General features: G+C 44.5%; 1 protein-coding gene across 4 annotated transcripts in view; it reads left to right on the plus strand.

The window, feature by feature from the left end:
* Window positions 1-2,981: 2,981 nt before the first annotated feature.
* Elf2 (E74 like ETS transcription factor 2) overlaps window positions 2,982-22,471 on the plus strand; it is an 84,710-nt gene continuing 65,220 nt past the window's right edge. For 2 of the 4 annotated variants that reach the window (XM_038347021.1, XM_038347024.1), the window contains exons 1-3: window positions 2,982-3,144; window positions 18,523-18,609; window positions 21,184-21,418. In XM_038347021.1, the coding sequence (XP_038202949.1) occupies window positions 21,347-21,418 (72 nt within the window). In that variant the 5' untranslated portion in view covers window positions 2,982-3,144; window positions 18,523-18,609; window positions 21,184-21,346. Of the gene's footprint in view, window positions 3,145-15,733; window positions 15,753-18,522; window positions 18,610-21,183; window positions 21,419-22,471 lie in introns of those variants that run through there. The other 2 variants (XM_038347023.1, XM_038347022.1) reach the window with 2 other exon arrangements.

Genomic DNA, 22,471 nt, shown 5'->3' on the forward strand with positions numbered 1-22,471 from the left:
TCTGTGTGCGTATGTGTGCGTGTCATCTTTCTTGGACCAGCAGACTCCCCAGACATGTTCTTCAAATTGTGTGTAAGCCAGGAGTGCTGGGGAGGCAAGCAGAAACATGCAATACCTCTCGAGGCCAGGACCTTCAGAATCTTTACACTATAACAACTTCTGTCCATGTTGGTTTGGTCAGAGGTAAATAAAGTTATCTGAATTCAACATCAACAGGATGGAGGAATATTCTAACACTGAGTTATGGCAGATCTACATTTCTTTTTTCTTTTTTCTTTTTTTTTTGGTTTTTTCGAGACAGGGTTTCTCTGTAGCTTTGGAGCCTGTCCTGGAACTAGCTCTGGTAGACCAGGCTGGTCTCGAACTCACAGAGATCCGCCTGCCTCTGCCTCCCGAGTGCTGGGATTAAAGGCGTGCGCCACCACCGCCCGGCTACATTTCTTTTTTTAAAAGCATTGTTTTATTATTTTGTATGTGTTGTATGTGTGAGTGTTTGGCACCACATGCATGCCTGATAACCACAGAGGCCAGAAAAAAATGGCATTGGATACCCTGGAACAGGAGTTACAGATGTTTGTGAGTCATAATGTGGGTGCTGGGACTCAAACCCAGGTCTTCTGAAGTTCAGCAGGTACTGCTGAGCCACCCTTCAGCTCTAAGCGCTGCATTTCAAAGGGTATGCATGCATGGAACGGTGGTGGGGGGGGAAACGCCCGATAGCAGTTAAGTTTTTGTTTGCCTGGGACTTTCCAGTTTACTCTGGTTGGGAAATGGGAGTAACAGTCCTCAAAGTAGCAGGAATAGGATGTTCCTGCATGTAAGATTTGCTTTTAACTAAAGAAAGCAAGCTCCTGCCATCTGAGCGATGCAGTGTTCTTCTTCAGAAAGTATCAAAGTTGGCAGTGGTTCTCCTAAGTGATAATTTATTCTTATAAGAAACAGGAGATAAACATCGTCCTCCAGAAAGGATGCTGCGTGTGCAGTACCCTATTGTACATTAAGGTCTGAAAATTGAGACTTCATAGATGCAGTTCAGAGGAGTGCCAGTGCCAATAGTCACCAAGTCTTTGAACTCAAGACTGAAAACTTCCCATGAGTTAAGAGGGTCGCTGATTAACCACTATGTTAATTCAGGTTTCGGCTACATTTTAGAGTGAGAACGTCGTGTTAAAAAGTTGCTTTTTAAGATACGAAAGAATCACCTCCAACTAGGCAATAACAGCTTTTTAAAATGAGGTTAAATTCTTACGTTCATCAGGGACTTAAAACACAGCAAGCCCCGTTTGTCTCCCACATTTGAGGCAATCTAGGGTCATGTCCACGTTTCCCACGTTCATTTAAACAGCTATCAAACCGCTCAGGACTTCGTTGTCGTAAAAACTGGTTGTAGAGCACCAAAAACAGTCCGGCTGGAGCCCAGAAATTAACCCTGTGGAGGCTGTTCCAAGTGCCGAGTCTCCCGCAGGGAGGCTGCAAGAGTCTGAGCACAGCAGGCTCAGCCCCCGCGCGCACCGGGACAGCCGCCGATGCTCTTTGTTAAAGAAACGAAGACAAGCCTCGGCGGCGGTGGAGGACTGGTGGTGGTGGGGGAAGAGACCCGGGCGTTTGCATGCATAACTGCCCCTAAGAAAGACCATAAGCGAGCCGCTGCAAACGCAGGACGTCCCGGGCACCGTGTCATTGGCTTTTGTGCCCTGGAAGGCGCGTGAGAGTGCCCTGCTCAGAGGCTCCCCTTTGTGTGAAAGTGTGCAAACCAGAGAAGCCTGCAGCTCCCGCTGGCTTCCCCTTTTTCTCCCCCCCCCCCCCCCAATTCGCGGACACTTGGAACAAGATCCTCTTCCTCCTCCACTCGCACGCGCTCCTTCACCCTGGCCCCGAAGATCCCGGGACTTGAGTTACTTCTCGGTGGCGGACGGAGCGAGGAGCGACAAAGGCTGGGACGGGCGGTCGCGGCTCCCCGGGACGACCCCCCCCCCCCCCCCCCCCGCCGCCCGCCGCGCTCCGCAGCTGCGCGCTGGGCCGCCCGCTCGCCCGCCGGCCACCTCGGGCACCAACCGCCGCGAAGCCCGGCCGTTGGGCGGTGGTAATTTCTGGGAACGGGGCGGGGTCCGCTGTGGACGAGCCGGGAGGCGGAGCGGGCGGCGCCCCCGGTCGCCGAGCGGGCGGGGCGGGGCGCCACGTGCGTCAGTGGCCGGGTTGGGCGGGCCGCGCGCTGCTGCCGGCCCGCCCGCCCGCCCGCCCGCGCCACCATCGAGCGAGCGCGGAGACGCGCGGGGACTCTGAACACCCGCGCTGACAAGAGTTTTATTTTCCAAAGCCTCACTTCCCTAAAGCGTAGTCCTAGTGCGGAGCGGTCACGCGAAGACCTGGGAAGAGAACCCCGAGTTGGGAGGGGGGAATGAGGGGTGACAGCAGAGAGACCCGAGAGTGGACCCAAGGGGTGCGCGATTCGTCCCGGCCCGGCTGCAGGTGCACGCGCGGCCCTGCCGTCCCCACGCGCCCGTCCCGCGGCCGCAACGCAGAGCGCGCGACGTGGGGGTGTTGGAGAAGCCCCGGGGACGCGGAGCGGGACGAGTGGCGAGCGTGTCCACCTGAGCAGGCGGGTTCCGGCGAAGTTGGGCACGGAGGAGAGGGCGGGATTCGAGAGCGCAGGAGGCGGGCTGCGGGGGGCCCGAGGGCGGCGGGGAGTATAAATAGCCGGCCCGGTTTGACAGGCGCTGCGGTGACTGGCGGTGTCGCCTCCCCGGCGGCGCGCGGGGAGGGAGGAGCGCGCGGAGCGGCCGGGTGGGGGAGGCGGACTCCAGTGTCCTGGTGGCGGCGGCAGGAGGCCGAGGGGGAGGAGTCGAGGCGGGTGCGGAGGGCGGGGGCCGGCCGCTGCTTCCCCGCGCCGGGTTGTGTCGCCTCAGTCGCCTCGGCGGTTGGGGGGGGGGGGTCTGTGGGGCGGTGCGCGCGGTAGTGGCGGCGGTGGGGCGCAGCGCGGTTTTGTCTGGTCCTGCGGTGCGGAGCGGCCCGCGAGGTGGCCCGGGGAGGCCCCCTTCGGCTTCCCGCAGGACGCCCGGCCAACGGCGGGCGTCTGCGGCGGCTCGTCCGGTCTGTGGCCCTGAAGGGAAGGGCAAGGGACACGGCGACGTGGAGGGAGAGCAGGTAAGAGCGCGGGGACGGCCGAGGCCGGCGGGAGGGAGAGGGAGGGCGCGGCGACCCAGCCCGGCCGTCCCGAGTGTCGCCTCCTCCCGGGCGCCCCCGCCCCGCGCCTGTGTTGTTTGCTCCGGCGGCCGCGGAGGGGCTTTCCGGAGGCTGGGGCGGTGACACCGGCGGAGCTGGGGGCAGGGCGGGAGCCCGCACCGGAGCGGCCCGGGGCAACGGTCGTGGCGCCGAGGGACCGCGGCGCGCGCTGTTTACCTCGCGGCGCCAGTCATCGCCCGGCGGCCGGGCTGCGGGGGAAGCGCGTCCCGGGCGGCAGTTTCCGTCGCCGTCGGGCCTGTACCCCGCCGCCCGGGCGGGCACGACAGGTTGTACCCCGCTGTTCTTTTATTCTCACTCTCTGCGAGCCCTCTGCCTCTGCCGGTGCCTCCTGGTCCCCGGGGGAGCGGGGCTGCGATCGCGATCTGCGTTTGCAACAAAACAACAACAACAACAAAAAACCTCGGGGCTCTTCGGAGCGCCCTGGTCGGGTGCCCGCCTCTCGGGTCCCCTGCCGGCGGAGCTGGCCCTGGGGGACCTCGCCGCGAGTGTCGTGGGCGCTCCGCGCGCCTTGGTACCGACTCTGCTTCGCGCGCGGCGGCCGGACCCACTCAAGGCTCCAGTGGGACATTTTCACTCTGCCAGCAAAGGACAGAAAAATAACTCCCGGTGCCGGGAGTCAGCCCCAGGGCAGTTTCCGATGCCCCTCATGGGCCAACTTGCTGGGCTGTCCTCAGAGAGCCACGTTCTCAACAGAATAGCCTTTAAGTTCTTAGTACTGTATCCAGTGAGAGTAAAATGGGAGCCGCGACACTGTAACCCCGGGACATCTTTCTCGTGTAGATGACATTACTCTGTGGTTTCTGTTTTAATTCGGCAGTGAGAACCTAAGAGAAGTCGCTCCTTTGAGCTTCAGATTTTTGCTTTTCTTTTTCTCCGAGTTTCTTTAGGAGGCAGATTACTCACTTTCCCTAAGTGCCAGGATCGGAACAATGTCGGTCTGGGCCTTACTGAGATAAGATTGTATGTTTGTGGGTTACAGTTTCTTCAGAGCGTTGACTGACTTCATGTGGGACTAGAAATAAGGTTTATAGAAGGCAATGAAGTTCATTCATGTGGCCGTAGTTGATATATCCAATCAATACGAGAAGTAGAAATTTGAAGTGTCTTCAACTATTAAAATTTGATTATTTGATGTTACTTTTTTTTTGGGGGGGGGCAAAGTTTTGAAGCAGGATAGGGTTTGCCTGGAGCCTTGGCTGTCCTGGAACTTGGTGATGTAGACCAGGCCCTCAAACTCACAGAGATCCGCCTGCCTCTGCCTCTACCTCCCAAGCGCTGTGATTAAAGGCGTACAATGTTATCCTACTTTAAACTTGACTACTTGGATTAATCATTGTACTTTGAAGGCACGAACAGTTACAAAATACCCAGAGCATGTTTTGGAAAGAATTTGAAACTTTGGAGTTTTTCTTTCCCAAGTTTCTTCAGTGGTTATGATGGGCCTACCAAATCAGGGTTGGTGATTTTACCTGTTCATAGGTTGTGTATCTTTTTTCTTTTCTTTTCTTTCTTTTTCTTTTTCTTTTTTTTTTTTGTGAATGGATCTGAGTGGGGAGAGGTAGAAGCATTGAAATACAAACCACATACCATTTAATTGATTATAAATGTACATGTTCAGTGGAGTTTTAAGGTATATTCAGAGTTGCACAATTACTGTGCTCAAATTTAAAGAATGCTTTTTACTCCTATAATTATCATATGGGTCAGCAGTGTGGCCCAGTGATGTAGCGTTGGCTTTGCGTGGAGGAGGCTCTGAGTCGATTCTTAGTACCACCGAATCAAGACACTAGCCGACCAGGTCTCATACCCATTAGCTGTCACTCATTTTTGCTCCCATCCTTCTGGCTCTGAGTAACCAATCATTTCATCTCCTTTGTATCTCTAGGCATTTGTCAGTATTTCATGTAAGTACATGAGTACAAAGTGTAGTCTTTGTGGTTGGCCTCTTTAACACAGCACACAGTGTTTGAATGTGTACATGTCATGGCACGTGTCAGTATTGTATGTTACTGTTTTGCTGAGTAATGCTCCTTTGCATGCACATTTCCTATGTCTGCCAGTTGATAGGGTCTTGAGCTTCCATCTCTTGGCTATTGTGAGTAATATTTGTCCACAAACTTCCATGTGCGTTTGCTTTCATTTCTTTTTGGAGCGGTATTTATAAAGAACTCAGTCATTTGGCACACTATCAAAAATAATTCATCCAGTTCGAGGCCAGCCTGGTCTACAGAGCAAGTTCCAGGACAGGCACCAAAGCTACAGAGAGAAACCCTGCCTCAAAAAGCAAAACAAAGAAAAAACAACAACAAAAAAATTAATTCATCCATTTTGAGTGTTTAATTCAGTATTTCTTAATAAATGTATAGGATTGACACTGTCACAGGCTTTCTTTAGAATACGGTTTTATGTCTACCCTGAAAATAGTCTGCAGCCTGGTTGTGGTTAGTCTTCAATCCCCAAAGTCCCAGCCCTGCCTGGGCAGTCACCAGTTTGTCCCTCTTCCTCTGTTTACTTCCTCTGGCCATTCTGCATAGTGGAATCATGTCACTTTTTAGGTTTGACATCTTTCACTTAGCACACTTTTGAGACTTTTCTATATTGTAGCATGTATTAGGACTTTATTCTTTTTAATTGCTGATAAGCAATATCTATTTTATGGCTATACCGCATTTGTCAGTCCAGTTGATAGGTATTTGAATTGTTTCCAGTTTCAGGCTGTTTAAAGTGATGACACTGTGAATGTTTATTTACAAGTCTTTATGTGGATGTATGGTTTCCTTTTTATGAGTAAATACATGGGAATAGAATTACTGTGTCTTGCTTAGCTTTCAGAGAAACCTCCAAATTACTTCTCAAAGTGGCAGTACCATGTTGCATGCTCAACAGTCATGTATTTGAGAAGCCAAGTTTTCTTCATGTCCTGTCAAAACTTAATTAATTAATTAATATTTTATGTGCATTGGTGTTTTGCTTGGCTCTCCAGGAACTGGAGTTACAGACAGTTGTGAACTGCTATGTGAGTGATTGGAATTGAACTAGGGTCCTCTGGAAGAACAGTCAGTGCTCTCAACAGCTGAGCCATCCCTTGTCAACACTTATTATTGTCTGTCCTTTTCAATTAAAACAGATATGATGTGGTTATGTTAGTAGATATGAAGTGGCTAGCTCATTGAAATTTTGAGTTACTATTTCCTTACTATTCATAGTGTTATTATCTTTTCATACAGTCAGTAATCATAATTGTTCTCTCCTATCTTTCTCATGGTTTGTTAAACATGCTAAACAAGGCCAGGTGGTGGTGGCGCACACCTTTAATCCCAGCACTCGGGAGGCAGAGGCAGACGGATCGCTGAGTTCAAGGCCAGCCTGGTCTACAAGAGCTAGTTCCAGGACAGGCTCTAGAAACTACAGGGAAACCCTGTCTCGAAACCCCCCCCCCCCAAAAAAAAAAGCTGGAAACTGGGCGGTGGTGAGGCATTCAGGAGACAGGCAGGCAGATCTCTGAGTTCCAGGAGAGCTGGGACTACACAAGCTACCCTGTCTTGAAAAACTACAACCAACAAACAAAAGCAAAGGAAAAAAGATGTATTTAAGTGTATAATACATTATTGTTTACTATGGTCAACATGTGGTCTAGCAGATCTAGCATTTATTCATCTTGTACAACTGAAACTTTTATGCCCATTGATTTTATGCCCATTGATAGCTGACATCACCCTTTAAGCTGTCAGTTCCTGGTGACCCCTGTTCTTGCTTCTCTGAGTTTGGCTATTTTAGATAACTTAGGTGAGTGTACTCGTGTTTCTGGGTCTGCTTTGTTTCACTTAGCATAATGTTCTCAAGGTTCATCCCTGTTGCAAATAGCTTAATCTCCTTATTTTTAAAGGCTCGGCAATATTCCATTATATGTCTGTGCTGTATGTATACTTCTTTCTTTTTCAGATTACTTTCTGAGTGTTATATTTTTGATGACACTGAATGGAATTGTCTTCATTTTTCTTTACATTTGTTGTTTGTTCAGTGTGTGTGCATGTGCCATGATGTGCTGTGTGTGGAGGCCAGAGGACAACTTTTGGGAGTAAGTTCTCTCCTTCCCCCATGTGGGTGCTAGGAATGAACTTTAGGGAGTCAGGTTTGGCAGCAAGTGCCTTTACCCTTGAGCCGTCTCCTGGGTCCGTGGATGTAGTTGTCTTTTAAGATGCTGTGCCAGTTTTGTTGCTGGTATATAGAAGCTGCATTAATTTTTGCAAATTGGTCTTGTATGCTTTTGTCTTCCTGAAGTAATTATTCTTCCAGTATTCTGGGTGAGCTCTGTAGTGTTTTTTACATACAGTACCATATAACCTGTGAAGGTATCTTTGCATTGTCCTAATCAGAATACGTTCCAGTTTTCCTCTTTTCTTTCCTTCCTTTCAGTAGAACCACAAGGCTGATCAGCAGTGAGCGAGAGTCTGCATGGCATCTGCCAGGTTGGTAGGAGGAGAGAGTTTGATGAGTCTCTTTATCTAGGTGCAGAGCTGGCTGGGCTGTGTTTGTAGATGGAGCTCCTCTGCTGTGGTGTTAAACTTGCGTAGGTATTGGACCAGTCACGGCTCTTTCCGTGTCTCTTGGCATCACCAGCTGTGACAGTTTACCTGGGACTGCCCTTGGTTAGCATTGAAAGTCTCCAATTATTGGGAAGTCCTTCAGTCCTATACAAATCAGTATATTTGGTAACTATAAGATAATATGGTTTGTCCTTTATTCTAATAACATGTTATTATTTTGTCATTTGACATTTCAGTTCTGAAGCAGGGTCCCAGGATAAATTCCCTTGGTCAATGCAAACAATTATATGTTGATAGATTTTGATTTAATGGTATTTGACTTATTTTTATGTCTGTTTATAAGAGATATTGGTCTATATTTCTTTTCTTGCTACATGTATTTTTCTAATATTTTTTGTTATATATATTTTGATTTACTCTTTATTTTAGCCAGAAGGAGAAGTGCTGTCCCCTCTGGTTTAGCTCTGGAGTTACACTGACCTTGAGGATAGGCTGAGTGTTTCTGCCTCTCATTTTCTGTGAGGCTTTGTGAAGGGTTGGCATTATTCTCTGAATACATTTGATAGAGTTTACCAGTGAAGGCATCAGGCCTGGGCTTTTTTCTTTGGGAATTAATTAATTTGAGGATTGGTCTCACTCTGTTACAGTTCATCATGGAGGAAGCCAAGGCAGGAGCTTGAAGCAGAAATCATAGAGGATTGCAGCTCACAGGCTTGTTCTCTGGCTGGCTCCTAGCTTGTTGTTGTTACTACTAATTCTCTGTGTCGTGGTCTGCACCCCTCACCCCCACGTGTGAGTCCTCTGGAGCTGGTGTTACAGGCGGTTGTAAGCCACTTGACATAGGTGCTGGGATTGAACTCTGGTCCTTCCCAAGACCCACCCCCCCACCCCTGGGTTTCTCTGTACGTCTCTTGCTGTCTTAGAACTCTGTAGGCCAGGCTAACCTTGAATTTATGGAAATCTGCCTGCATCTGCCTCCTGAGTGCTAGGATTGAAGGCCAGCGGCCACCAATAGCTTTTTTATGTTGTCTCTAGATAGCTTTTTTTATGTCTAGAACTACCTGCATGAGAAATCAATCGTTCTACCCTTAGTGAGTTCTCATACCAATCAGCAATCAAGTAATACATAAATTTGTGTGTGTAGGTGCACCTATGCTGCAGAGCTCTTGTGGTCAGAGGCCAGCCTCTTTGATACCTACCAGACTTCCCAGTGTACTGTTGGAACTCCCCTTTCCTATGGTATCTGTTTTCTTTTGTTTCCAGCAAATACTGGCGCTTCCAGTATTTGCTACCATATGCAACAGTATAGTTTTTACTTTATTAAAATCTGTTTTAGACCAAGAGCAACTTCATTCAGGCTTAGAAACTTGGCTCCAGTCTAGCTGCAATCCTCCCGTCCTGTCTTTTAGCTGTAGTTAGTGTACAGTAGCACAGCCTTCTGTGTTTATTTTTCCTTTGTTGTGTTGAGATGGGACCTTGCTGCAGGGCCCGTGGTAGTCTGGAACTGTGGCACGTGACCCTCAAGTCAGCCTTCTGTTCAGCGGAGCCTGCAGTCAGGCGCCACCTCTGTCCCTCTCCTCTGGACTTCTGCTTTCTTTCTCAGTGTGTGTCTTTTAAAAGAGCATTTTATATTTACTGCATGTTTATATCTAATTCTTTGTATGCATTTCTGTTCATGGATTTGAGATGTTCAGCTTGAAGAAAATTTTCTTTCTCCTTTTTGTTTTTTGAGACAGTATTTCTCTGTGTAAAAACTCTGACTGTCATAGAACTCGCTTTGTAGACCAGGATGACCTCAAAGTCACAGAGATCCATCTGCCTCTGTCTCCTGAATTCTGGGATTAAAGTCACGCACCCCCACACCTGGCATAAACTTTTAAATTTATCTAATTTATTTATATATTGCTTTTCGAGACAGGGTTTCTCTTTATAGCTTTGGAGCTTGTTCTGGAACTCTCTCTGTAGCCCAGGCTGGCCATGAACTCACAGAGATCTGTCTGCCTCTGCCTCCCAAGTGCTGAGATTAAAGGCGTATGGTACCACTGCCTGACTCAAGGCTAGTTTAAACAGTTTTCAACTTTTATATAATTACTAATGGTTATTGACAGATATGAGCAGCATATATATTTGAAACATTAACTAAAGTTTTAGTTACATTTATTTATTTTGAGTGGGTGTGCATTGATGTGGAGGCCGGAAGACAACTTGCAGGAATTGCTTTTCTCGTTCTGCCATGTGGTTCCTGGGGATAGAACTCAGGAAGTTGGATTTGGCAGCAAGCACTTCCACCCAAGACATGTCATTGGCCCTAAGAATCAGTATAGATTTAAAAGATCTATCAGGGACCTGGTGAGATGGCTCAGCTGTTATGAGCGTTTGTGGATCTTGGAATGGACCCAGGTTTATTGCACATGGTGGCTCACAATCATTCTTAACTCTAGTTCCAAGGGTCTGATGCCCTCTTCTGATCTCTGTGGACACCAGGCACTCATGCATGTGGTGCATAAGCGTACATTCAGGCAGAACACTCAGACACATCAAATAAATTTAAAAATCTAAAGAAGAAGACAGGTCATTTTGCGATCTAATCATTCTGTAAACTGGAAATACAGTATAGATGGCTGCTTGTTGGTTCCTACTTTCTGCTGTGGATCAGTCTCCTGTAAAGCAGACACAACAAACCAAAGGATCATAAGACTGAAGAGCCCGAAGAGTACAGTGTGGGTGGAATAGTTCTAAAGTGTCAAAGTCTTCACGGCTTCCCACATGGTGGGGGGCTGGCACGGGTGGGCATCCACCACCACTTTCTTGCCATCTTATGTATCTGTGCTTGGGCACACAGACACATAATTTAAACAAACCTTGAACAAAATAGCATTTTAGGTTTTTTGGAAGACATTTTCACTAGCAGACAAAATAACTGATTTTACTGTTCTTATGGGTTTTATATTTTGAAAGGGGAGACAGGCGTTAAACACTCAAGCAAGGTGACTTTAGAGCTAAAGACATCGAGCGCACATAACAGGGCACTGTGGTTTTAAACAGGGAATGGTGAGCGGGCTGTGTGCAGATGAGATGTCCATGGGGAGGGGCTTAGAAGAAGTGGAAAGTGAAGAAGTGCCTCTGAAGGAATGCTGTCCATCCTGCTGACAGTGTGGGAGAGACTGCTAGGCTGGGGAGCAAGAGCTGGAGGACTGAGGGCATATATTGTGTGAGTACCTGTGTGCCTGGGTCTGCCAGCCTAGGTAGGAGAGGTCAGCTGGCCAGAAAAGGAACACCTTTGAAGTGCACCCTGAGGAACATTCATTTGCTTCTTTTTTCCAAGTGCGGGGAGAGCCCCAGGAAAAGTAGTGCAGCGACCCTTTCCAGGCTAGGGAATGAGTTCACAGCAGGATTTTTTTTCTTTTTCCTTTTAACAGAGGGTGGGTAAATGTTATATATAGGATTTTATGTAAATGTTGTTTGGTCTTATAAGGAATAACAGGAAAAATAAGTTTTCCCCTGGAAATTTCTTCCTTAAAGTTTGTCTAAAAATCAAATATCATTGTGTATAAAGCTGTCACTTTGCTGGGTGATAGTGGCTTTAATCCAGCACTTGGGAAGCAGAGGCAGGTTGAGTTCCAGGCCAGCGAGGTCTACAGAGTGAGTTCTCGGACAGCCAGGCCTTCAAAGAAATCGTGTCTCAAAAAGCAAGCAAACAAACAAATAAAAAAAGGTAACTTTTAGAACCTTTACCTGAACCTTTAGCCTTCTCCATGTATTTTCCTGACCCTCAGCCACTCTGCCCAGCATTTGAGCATACGTGAAAGCCAGGCGAAGTTTCATCTTGAGCTCTGGTGGTACCGTGCTCTGATGCTGGCAGTCATGTCTCGTTGACTTGTCCTCTTGTCTCTGCTCATTGTTAAAGTAACCGGCAGGATTGTAGTGGTTAGTAATAGAGATACGTCCCTAATTTTTCTACATATTTGTTATACGGCACCAGGATTTTTGGCCCTCATTTTTTTGTATTATTGTTCCCTTTTGTATGTAATTGATTTTTTTTAGTAGAATCTTTAAATTTCTCATTTCCTATTACATGTCCTGAAACTATTTTCTTTGTGTTTGCCATTGGAGTTATATTTACTAACCTGCAGGAATGCTATTTGAACACTAATTTGAGTTTTGGCAGTGTGATTTTTAGTAACATAAAACTCCACTTCTCTAGGTCTGGAGAGATGGCTCAGCTGTTTCAAAGTGCACTGACTATTCTTCCAAAAGACTTGGGTTCAATTCCTGGCACTCACATGGCAGCTCACAACTGTCTATAACTCTAAGATTTGACTCCCTCACACAGATATACATGCAAATACAGGCAAACCACCAGTGCTCATAAAACAGAACCCTCTGCTTCTGGGCTGGTGATAAAATATAGCTAGCTCAGTGATAGACTTGCTTTTTGCACGGAACCCTGTGTTCAGTCTTCAACACCAGGAAAACAAAAACTCCTTTATGGTCCTCCATCTCTTTCAGTTTGATGTCACAAGACTTTGGCCTTCATGAATGTGAGCCCCCAAACAAACCAGATTTTTTTTCTCATTGAGTTAAATAAAAAATAAAATCTGTAGTTAAATGAAATGTGTATTATTTTGGCTTTTAGACAGAAATATTTTGGACAAGCTTGTTAGTCTCTTAAAGCACACAGAAACGAAAGTGTGAAGAAGCGGTCCCCGGCGCTCAGTCTGTGCAGGCACCGCCCTCTGTCTGGCTCTGACTCCTGCCACTTCACCTTTGCAGTGTGGCTCTGCCTACCAGTAGTGAACTCTGTGTGCTTGTCTGACGCTGTTGTCACGTCTCTGCTTTTGAAGGACAGGTCTGCAGAATATAGGGGTTTTTGTTGGCAGCATTTTTTTCTCTTGGTTCTTTGAATATATTTGTCAGACTTCTGACCACAAAATCTGACGACATAGTTCCTGATGATCTTTTGAGGAACCCTCACATGAGACAAATCATTTCTGTCATGTTTCCAAATTTCTTTGTCTTTAGTATTTAAATAAGGTTTATCACTTATTTATTTATGTATTTTTTTGAGACAGGGCTTCACTGTGTAGTTCTGACTGTCTTGGAACACACGTTTTTTGTGGAAGGGTTATCCTCACATTTATTTATTTAATATTTTGAATTTATGGATTTTTTGTTTATTTTTTGCATACCAATCCCAGTTTCCCCTCCCTCCTTTCCTCCCGCTCCCCGCCCTTCCCCACACCCACTTAGAGAGGTTAAGTCTTCCCTTGAGAAGCATGCATTAGTGTTAGATCTTGCTGGTGGCCCTACATACTGCCCAAGCCACACCACTCACCTGTATTCAGGGGGTCTAGTTCGGCCCTGTGCAGGTTCCACAGCTGTCACTCGCAGTTAGTGATCTCCCACTATTTCAGGTCACCTGATTCTGTGGGTTTCTTCATCATGGGCTTGACCCCTTTGTTCATATTATCGCTCCTCTCCCATTGGAGGTCGCCCAGTGGTTAGTTTTGGATCTCTGTATCTGTTTCCATCTACTACTGGGAGAAGATTGTAGCTTCTCTGGGATTGTGGCCTATAGGCTGGTTATCCTTTGCTTTATGTTGGTATCCATTTATGAGTGAGTACATACCTGTTTGTCTTTCTGGGTCTGGGCTACCTCAGGATGGTTCTTTTCTAGTTCCGTTCATTTGCCTGCAAATTTCAAGATGCTATTGTATTTTTACCATTGAGTAATACTCCATTGTCAATGTGCCACACTTTCTTTATCCATTCTTTGATTGAGGGGCATCTAGGTTGTTTCCAGGTTCTGGCTATGACAAGCAATGTTGCTATGAACATAGTTGAGCAAAATGTTCTTGTGTGATTGTGCCTGTTTTGGGTATATGCCTCAAAGTGGTATTGCTGGGTCTTTATGTAGACTGAGTCCTAATTTTCTGAGAAATCACCGCACATATTTTCACAACGGCTGTACAAGTTTGCACTCCACCGGCAGTGGAGAAGTGTTCCCCTTACTCCACATCTTCTCCAGCATAAGCTGTAGTCAGTGTTTTTGATCTTAGCCATTCTGACTACTGGTGTAAGTTGGTATCTCAGAGTTGTTTTGATTTGCATTTTCCAGAGGAGTAAGGATGTTGAGCATTTCCTCAAGTGTCTTTTGGCCATTTGAGATTCTTCTGTTGAGAATTCTCTGTTTAGATGTGTACCCCATTTTTTAATTGGATTATTTGGTAGTTTGATGTCTAGTTTCTTGAGTTCTTTGCATATTTTGGAGATGAGCCCTTTGTTAGATGTAGGGTTGGTGAAGATCTTTTCCCATTCTGTAGGCTGTCGTTTTGTCTTGTTGACCGTGTCCTTTGCTTTACAGAAGCTTCTCAGTTTCAGGAGGTCCCATTCATTCATTCATTCATTCATTCATTTATTTATTTATTCATTCAAAAATATTTATTTATTTATTTATTTATTTATTTATTTATTTATTTATTTATTTATTTATTATGCATACAATATTCTGTCTGTGTGTATGCCTGCAGGCCAGAAGAGGGCACCAGACCCCATTACAGATGGTTGTGAGCCACCATGTGGTTGCTGGGAATTGAACTCAGGACCTTTGGAAGAGCAGACAATGCTCTTAACCTCTGAGCCATCTCTCCAGCCCCCCCATTTATTAATTGTTGCTCTCAGTCTGTGCTTTTCTATGAGATTCAGTGTGGCTGGCTTTATGTTGAGGTCTTTGATCCGTTTGGACTTGAGTTTTGTACATGGCAACAGATATGGATATATTTGCATTCTTCTACATGTTAACATCCTCGTTTGTTGAAGATGCTTTCTTTTTCCATTTTATATTTTTAGCTTCTTTTTTTAAAAAAATCAGTTGTTCATAGATATGTGGTTTAATATCAGGATATTCGATTTGATTCCATTAGACCACCTTTCTGTTTTTATGCCAATACCAAGCTGTTTTCATTACTATAGCTCTATAATACAGCTTGAACTCGTGGATGGTGATGCCTCCAGATGTTCCATTATTGTACAGGGTTGTTTTGGCTATCCTGGGTTTTTTGTTTCTCCATATGAAATTTTGTATTGTTCTTTCGAGGTCTGTGAAGAATTGTGCTGGGATTTTGGGAATTACATTGAATCCATAGATTGCTTTTGGTAAGATTGCCATTTTTACTATGTTAATTCTACTTACCCATGAGTATGGGAGAGCTTTACATTTTCTGATACCTTCTTCAATTTCTTTCTTTCTTCAAAGACTTAAGTTTTTTTGTCATACAAGTCTTTGACTTGTTTGGTTAGAGTTACCACAAGATATTTTATGTTGTTTGTGTCTATTGTGAAGGGTGATGTTTTTCTGATTCCTTTTTCAGCCCATTTATCATCTGTATAGGCGGGCTACTGGTTGTTTTTTTTTTTTTTTTTTTTTTTTTTTTGAGTTAATATTGTATCCTGCCATGTTACTGAAGATATTTATCAGCTGTAGTTCCCTGGTAGAATTTTTTGTGGTCACTTATGTATACTGTCTTATAATCAGCAAATAGTGGAAGTTTTATGTCTTCCTTTCCAATTTGTATTCCCTTGATCTCTTTTTATTGTCTTACTGCTCTAGCTAGGACTTTTGAGTACTATATTGAATAGATATGGAGCGTGGACAGCCTTGTCTTGTTCCTGATTTCAGTGGAATCGCTGTGAGTTTCTCTGCATTGAGTTTGATGTTGGCTGTTGTTTTGCTGTATATTGCCTTTATTGTGTTTAGGAATGTTCCTTGTAGCCCTGATTTCTCCAAGATCTTTATCATGAAGGGGTGAAGTGTTGGATTTTGTTGAAGACTTTTTCAGCATCTAATGAGGTGATCATGTGTTTCTTTTTTTCTTTCAGTTTGTTTTTATGGTGGATTACATTGACGAATTTTCATATATTGAACCATCCCTGCATCTCTGGGAGGAATCCTACTTAATCATGGTGGGTGATTTTTGTGATGTGTTCTTGGATTCAGTTTGCCAATATTTTATTGATTATTTTTACATCAATGTTCGTAAGGGAGATTGGTCTGTAATTCTCTTTCTTAGTTGTGTCTTTGTGTGGTTTGGGTATCAGGGTAACTGTAGCCTCAAAAACAGTTTAACAATGTTCCTCCTGTTTCTGTTGTGTGGAATAATTTGAGGAGTATCAGGATTAGCTTGTCTTTGAAATTCTGGTAGAATTCTGTGCTGAAATCATCTGGTTCTGGGCTTTTTTTGGTTGGAGGCTTTTGATGACTGTTTCTATTTCCTTATTGGTTATAGATCTATTTAATTTGTGTATCTGGTCTTGATTTAATTTTGGTATGTGGTCGAAGCACACTCTTGCAGATCAGACTGGCCTTGAACTCACAGAAATCCACCTGCCTCTCAAGTCCTAAGATTAAATTGTGTGTCACCAATGCTAGGCTAGGGTTTTTTAATTTTTTTAATTTTGCTCCCTTCCCTGCTGCTCCCCTCCCCCTTCAATCCTCTCCCAAGGTCCCCATGCTCCCAATTTACTCAGGAGATCTTGTCTTTTTCTACTTTCTACTTCCCATGTAGATTAGATCTAATAACTCTCTTAGTGTCCTCGTTGTCTAAGTTCTCTGGGATTGTGATTTGTGGGCTGGCTTTCTTTGCTTTATGTTTAAAATCCACTTATGAGTGAGTACATGTAATAATTGTTTTTCATTGTCTGGGTTACCTCACTCAAAATAATGTTTTCTAGAGGTTTATTATTTTTAAGTTTAAGACCTGTACGTATGTGCAACATGTATATGCTATGCCTGACAAGGCCAGAAGATGGTGTTGGATTCCAGGAACTGTAGTTACACATTTCTCTGAGTAGCCATATAGGTGCTGGAAACTGAACCTTGGTTCTGTAGTTCTTAACCACTGAGCCATCTTTGCAGCCCTGTCTATAGTTTTTAAAAGTATGCTTATATTTTGTGATATTGTGTGGTTCTCTTTGAGTTCAGTTTACTTGGAGTTTATTAACTGTATTGGAAATTGTTTTTCTCTGTTTTTGAAAAAGGGTCTGAGCTATGTAGACCAGGCTGGTTTCTAGATACTGGAATTAAAGGCATGGACCACTGCCGGGTGGTGGTAGCTCACACCTTTAACTCCAGCACTCCGGAGGCAGAGGCAGGCAGATCTCTGAGTTCTAGGCCAGCTTGGTCTAATGAGCAAGTTCCAGGACAACCAAGGCTACACAGAGAACCCGTTTTCCAAAATAAAAACCACCACCAACAAAAAAGACAAGCTATCATACCCATCCTTTTTAAAAAGGTTCATCCACCCATCAATCCATCCCTCCATCCATCAATCCGTCCGTCCGTCCGTTCGTCCATCCGTCTTGGGTTCTGAACTATGTAATCCTGGCTGACCTCAAACTCACAGAGATCTGCCTGTCTCTGACTCTTGGGCCTTAGGATTAAAGGTCTACCCAGCCTTAGTTTTTTATTTTTTAATTCATTGATTTTATTTATTTTCTTTTATGTGCATTGGTGTTTTGCCTGCATGTATGTCTGTATGAGTGTGTCAGAGCTTGGAGTTACAGACAGTTGTTAGCTGCCATGTGGGTGCTGGTAATTGAACCAGGGTCCTCTGGAAGAGCTGTCAGTGCCTTTAATCGCTGAACCATCTCTCTCCAGCTCTTTAGTTTTGTTTTTTAAACTTTATATTTCTTATTCCTGAAGGGGAGTATCTTAGGGTTTCTTTTTTGTTGCTTTTTAAAAGATTTATATATTTATTATGAATACAATATTCTGTCTGCATGTATGCCTGCATGCCAGAAGAGGGTACCAGATCTCATAGATGGTTGTGAGCCACCATGTGAATGCTGGGAATTGAACTCAGGACCTCTAAAAGAGCGACCAGTGTTCTTAATCTCTAAGACATCTCTCCAGCCCTTAGTTAGGGTTTCTATTGCTGTGATGAAACACCATGACCAATGCAAGTTGGGGAGGAAAGGGTTCCGTATCACTGTTCATCACTGAAGGAAGTCAGGACAGGAACTCTAACAGGGCAGGAACCTGGAGGCAGGAGCTGATGCAGAGGCATGGAAGGGTGCTGCTTACTGGCTTGCTCCCCTGCTTTGCTCAGCATAATTTCTTACAGCACTCAGGACCACCGGCATGGGATTGGTCACACCCAGCATGGACTGGGCCTTCCCACATCAGTTACTCACTAAGGAAATACTCTACAGGCGGCCCTAGACCTTACTGAGGCGTTTTCTCAATTGAGGCCCCTTCTCTCCAGTGACTAGCTTGTGTCAAGTTGGCATAACACTTGGCAGCACAAGGAGGTGCAGTGCCACCACTCTAGAACCTTTTGGTTGGGGCTTCAGAGATGCTCCAGCAGTCACGAGCCTTTCTGGAGGACCTATGTTTGACCCCAGCGCACACGTGGTTCCTCACAACCTTCTGTAACTCCAGTTTCAGGGGGTGCACCCTCCCCTCCTTTTAAAATAATAATAAAAAGGAAGGCCTTTTGGTTGATTGGATCATAGGCTGTGCATGGTGGATCTGACCTTACTTAGTTGTTATTTAGTGATTCCTTAACCATCTAGAAGTAGTGATTTTACGTCTGTGGAAATGTGCCATCAGCCTTTGAAGATGATTTGTTTTATTAAGTATTTACTGTCTGAGTCATACTTATTTAAGACAAAATGTTTTTGTTTTGTTTTAGGTAGAATTGTGTTAATACTTAATTTTTTTCCTTTCCACTAGTAGTTCCAGAGAACCGCTGGTTTAGATTTTAGCTCTTGACGAGTTGGGAAAGCAGTGAAGAATGCTTAGACTCTTAACATTCAAATTGTAAGTAAAGCTTATTTCTGTTTGTTATATTTGTTTGGAAAACAGATTTTAGAAATAGTAACAGGGAGCTTTAGTATGATGGGATTGTGGATTTTTCTTCAATGATTTTCTTTCTTTTTTTTAAAGTTTTATTTTTATGTATACACTATTCTGCCTGCAACATGTACACCTGCATGCAGAAGAGGGCATGAGACCTCATTACAGGTGGTTGTGAGCCAGCATGTAGGTGCTGGGAACCAAACCCAGGACCTCTGAAGAGCAGCCAGTGCTCTTAACCTCTGAGCCATCTCTCCAGCCCCTTCTGTAGTCTTAAGATATAAACACCTCCTTTTTAACTTTCTGTCTAAGATGCAAAAGAAGTTCCTGGAGAGATAGTCCAGTTGCTAAGAGCAGTTGCTGCTCTTTCAGAGGACCTGGGTTCAGTTTTTCGCACCCACGTCCAGCAGATGGCAACTGTCTATACTCCAGTTCCAGGGACCTGACTCCCTCTTCTGGGCTCTGCATGCATTTGCATTCACATGGTGCTCATACATATACTCAGGCACACACACATACACATTAAATAAAAAAAAAATGTATAAGATGAATTTTCTACTTTTTTTCCAGGTACTTCATTTTATAATAAACATTTACAGAAATTCCTTACTATTTATTTCTATTTGGTATATTGCAGTAGTCAGTTAGTATGAGCATGAGATTAATGGAATAATTTATTAGAAGTATTGATTTCCTGCTGGAGCAATGGCTCAGTGGTTAAGAGCCCTGGCTGTCCTTCCAGAGGACCCAGTTTCAATTCCCAGCACCCACATGGCAACTGACAGCTGTCTGTAACTCCAGTTCCAGGGATTCTGACAGCACACACAGACATACATGCAGACAAAATAAAGTATAAATAAATACATTTTGAGGAAGGGAGAGGAAGGAAAATTTGAGAAGCCCCTCTAAGGTGATGTCTGTAAAGGCAGCAGTTGTGTAAATCCCATAGCCCAGGTTTAGCATCAGCGTGTTCAGTGCTTAAAAGAGTTTAAAAATTGCTTTTAAAAAGATTTTTTGGGGGGCTGGAGAGATGGCTCCGAAGTTAAGAGTACTACTGGCTGCTTTTCCAGAGGTCCTGGGTTTGGTTCCCAGCAGCCACATGGTGTTTTACAACCATCTGTCATGAGACCTGGTGCCCTCTGCTGGCCCGCAGGGATACGTGCAGACAGAACATTGTATACATAATAAAAAAATCTTTTTTAAAAAGATGTATTTTTAAGTACGTGTGTGTCTGTGTGTGAGTGTCTGAGAAGGGAGCATTGGCTCTGCCTCCCTTGCTGGGATTAAAGGTGTGCATGACCACTGCTGGGCTGAACTCATCACTCTTTTTTTCTTTTTGGTTTTTTGAGACATTGTTTCTGTGTAGTACTGGCTGTCCTGGAACTCACTCTATAGACCGGGCTGGCTTCAAACTCACAGAGATCTCCCTGTCTCTGCCTCCCAAGTGCTGGGATTAAAGGTGTGCCCCACCACCTCTTGTCCAAACTCATCACTCTTAACCAATGAGCTGTATCTCCAGCCCAGATTAAAATAAAAATCTGGCCAAGCATTGGTGGAGTTCACCTTTAATCCCAGAACTCTGGAGGCAGAGGAAGGTGGATCTCTTTGAGTTTGAGATAGCCTTATCTACAGAGAGAATTCCAGAATTCCAGGGCAGCCAGGACTCTACAGAGAAACCATGTCTCAAAAAAACAAAACAACAACAAAATCTGTTAAAATGTTCCAGATAGGGGCTGGAGAGATGGCTCAGTGGTTAAGAGCACTGACTGCTCTTCCAGAGGTCCTGAGTTCAATTCCCAGCACCCACATGGCAGGGGATCTGACACCTTCACACCAATGCACATAAAATAAAGTTAAATAAACCATAAAAAAATGTTCCAGATATAGCCAGGCAGTGGTTCAGGCCCTTAATCCCAGAACTCTCGGAGGCAGAGACAGGAGGATCTCTGAGTTCGAGGGCAGCTTGGTCTATAGAGCGAGTTCAGGGAGAGGCTCAGAAGCTCTCTCTGCCTTTAACCCTGCCTTGAACCAACTAAAGCACACAAACAAATTCTGGTGTAATATTGCATCTCCATAAAAGAAAGAAGTGCTAATATTATGTATATGGTGTTTGGCCTGCGTGTATGTCTGTGCACCGTGTGTGTGCCTGGTGTGGAGGCCAGAAGAGGGTGCTGGATCCCCTGGAACTGTAGCTGTAGATGGTTGTGAGCTGCCACGTGGATGCTGGGAACTGAACCTGGGTCCTATGGAAGAGTAGCCAGTGCTCTTAAGTGCTGAGAAATCTCTCCAGCCCAAAGAAGTTTTAGCATTATGTCTTTTATAATACAGTACCTATCCTTATACAATAACTTGGTAAAATATTGTTTGATAAGTTAATGAATTTGAATCTCAAATTTTTAAGTAGAGTGCTGTTTAATTCCTTCTTTTGACACAGACGTAGAGGCCTATATCCTTTTTAATTAAACAGTTAAATTGCTTTATATCTATATGTTTTTATAACTATATGTTTTTAACAATTTCAATTTTTCCTCTTTTTAGACCCTCTGGTTTATCATCTTTAGAAGACTAGACTTCTGGATGTCTAATCTACTGCATCTCTATTGAATTAAACCATGAAAATGAAACCTATAGCCCTGGCCATCATCTATGAACTCTAATTACATTGATTCGTACCATTTGAAACTTCCTCAGGGAATAAAAAATGACATCGGCAATGGTTGACAGTGGAGGTTCTGTTCTGGAGCTTCCCAGCAATGGAGTAGAAAATCAAGAGGTTAGGCATTTACTGTATTTTATCTCTGTTTTGTTAATAGAAATCAATACATGAGTTAATCTTGACATAAATAACAGAAACGTGTATTTGGGAGTAGAAATGTACAGTGCAGAAAACTGCAGGTGATTTTATGTCAGTAACAGTGGACGGAATCATGCAAGATGCGTGTGCCAGGATGAATTTGGAAGAGGAAAGAGAAGGAAAGAAGGATGTTACATTAGTTTAGATAACAGTTAAGTTTCTGGCTGGGTGGTGGTGGCAGGTGCCTTTAATCCCAGCACTTGGGAGGCAGAGGCAGGTGGATTTCTGTGAGTTTGAGGCCAGATTGCTCTATAGAGAGAGTTCCAGGACAGCCAGGACGGTTGCACAAAGAAACTCTGTCTGGAAAAAAGGAAACAAAAAGTTTCTGATATCTATTTTCTTAGGTTATGGAGAATGAGAAATAATGTATTTAAATACCTAAATTGCAGTCATCTTAAGTTAGAAGCTTTTCTTTGCTTTCTGTATTATCTTTATTTCTTGGTTATTCTGTTATGTCTAATTCAAGATTGATATTTTAATCTAATATGTACAGTTACTTATTTAACTAGAAAACAATGTTTTGGATTTCATGCAGGTAGGATTTTGAGTCTCTAAGTGTGTTTGATCATTTTGTTGTTACAGATAGATAGCAGTGAAGGAAGAGGCCGGAGCAGAAAGCAGATTTTTCTCCTCTGCTTTCTCTTCCCACCCTTGGGTAGAGACCGAGTGTGGCAACGACGCAGTTGTAACAGTGCTGCCATGCAGGTGTCTGGTTAGCGGCACCTTGGGAAAGTCTCTTCTCTGTGAGATGCTGCTGTCGCTGGGTTTTGTGCTATGATAATGAATGGATCAGGTCCTGCCTGATAACAATGAGGACACTCTGTGTGTGTGTGTGTGTGTGTGTGTGTGTGTGTGAGAGAGAGAGAGAGAGAGAGAGAGAGAGAGAGAGAGAGAGAGAGAGAGAGAGAGAGAGAGATCTGGAGTGTTTTCCTTGCTTGGTGTCTGGTCTGTAAGACATGATCTACTGTGGAA

Source organism: Arvicola amphibius, chromosome 11 (assembly GCF_903992535.2).
Source record: "Arvicola amphibius chromosome 11, mArvAmp1.2, whole genome shotgun sequence".
Taxonomy (NCBI): domain Eukaryota; kingdom Metazoa; phylum Chordata; class Mammalia; order Rodentia; family Cricetidae; genus Arvicola; species Arvicola amphibius.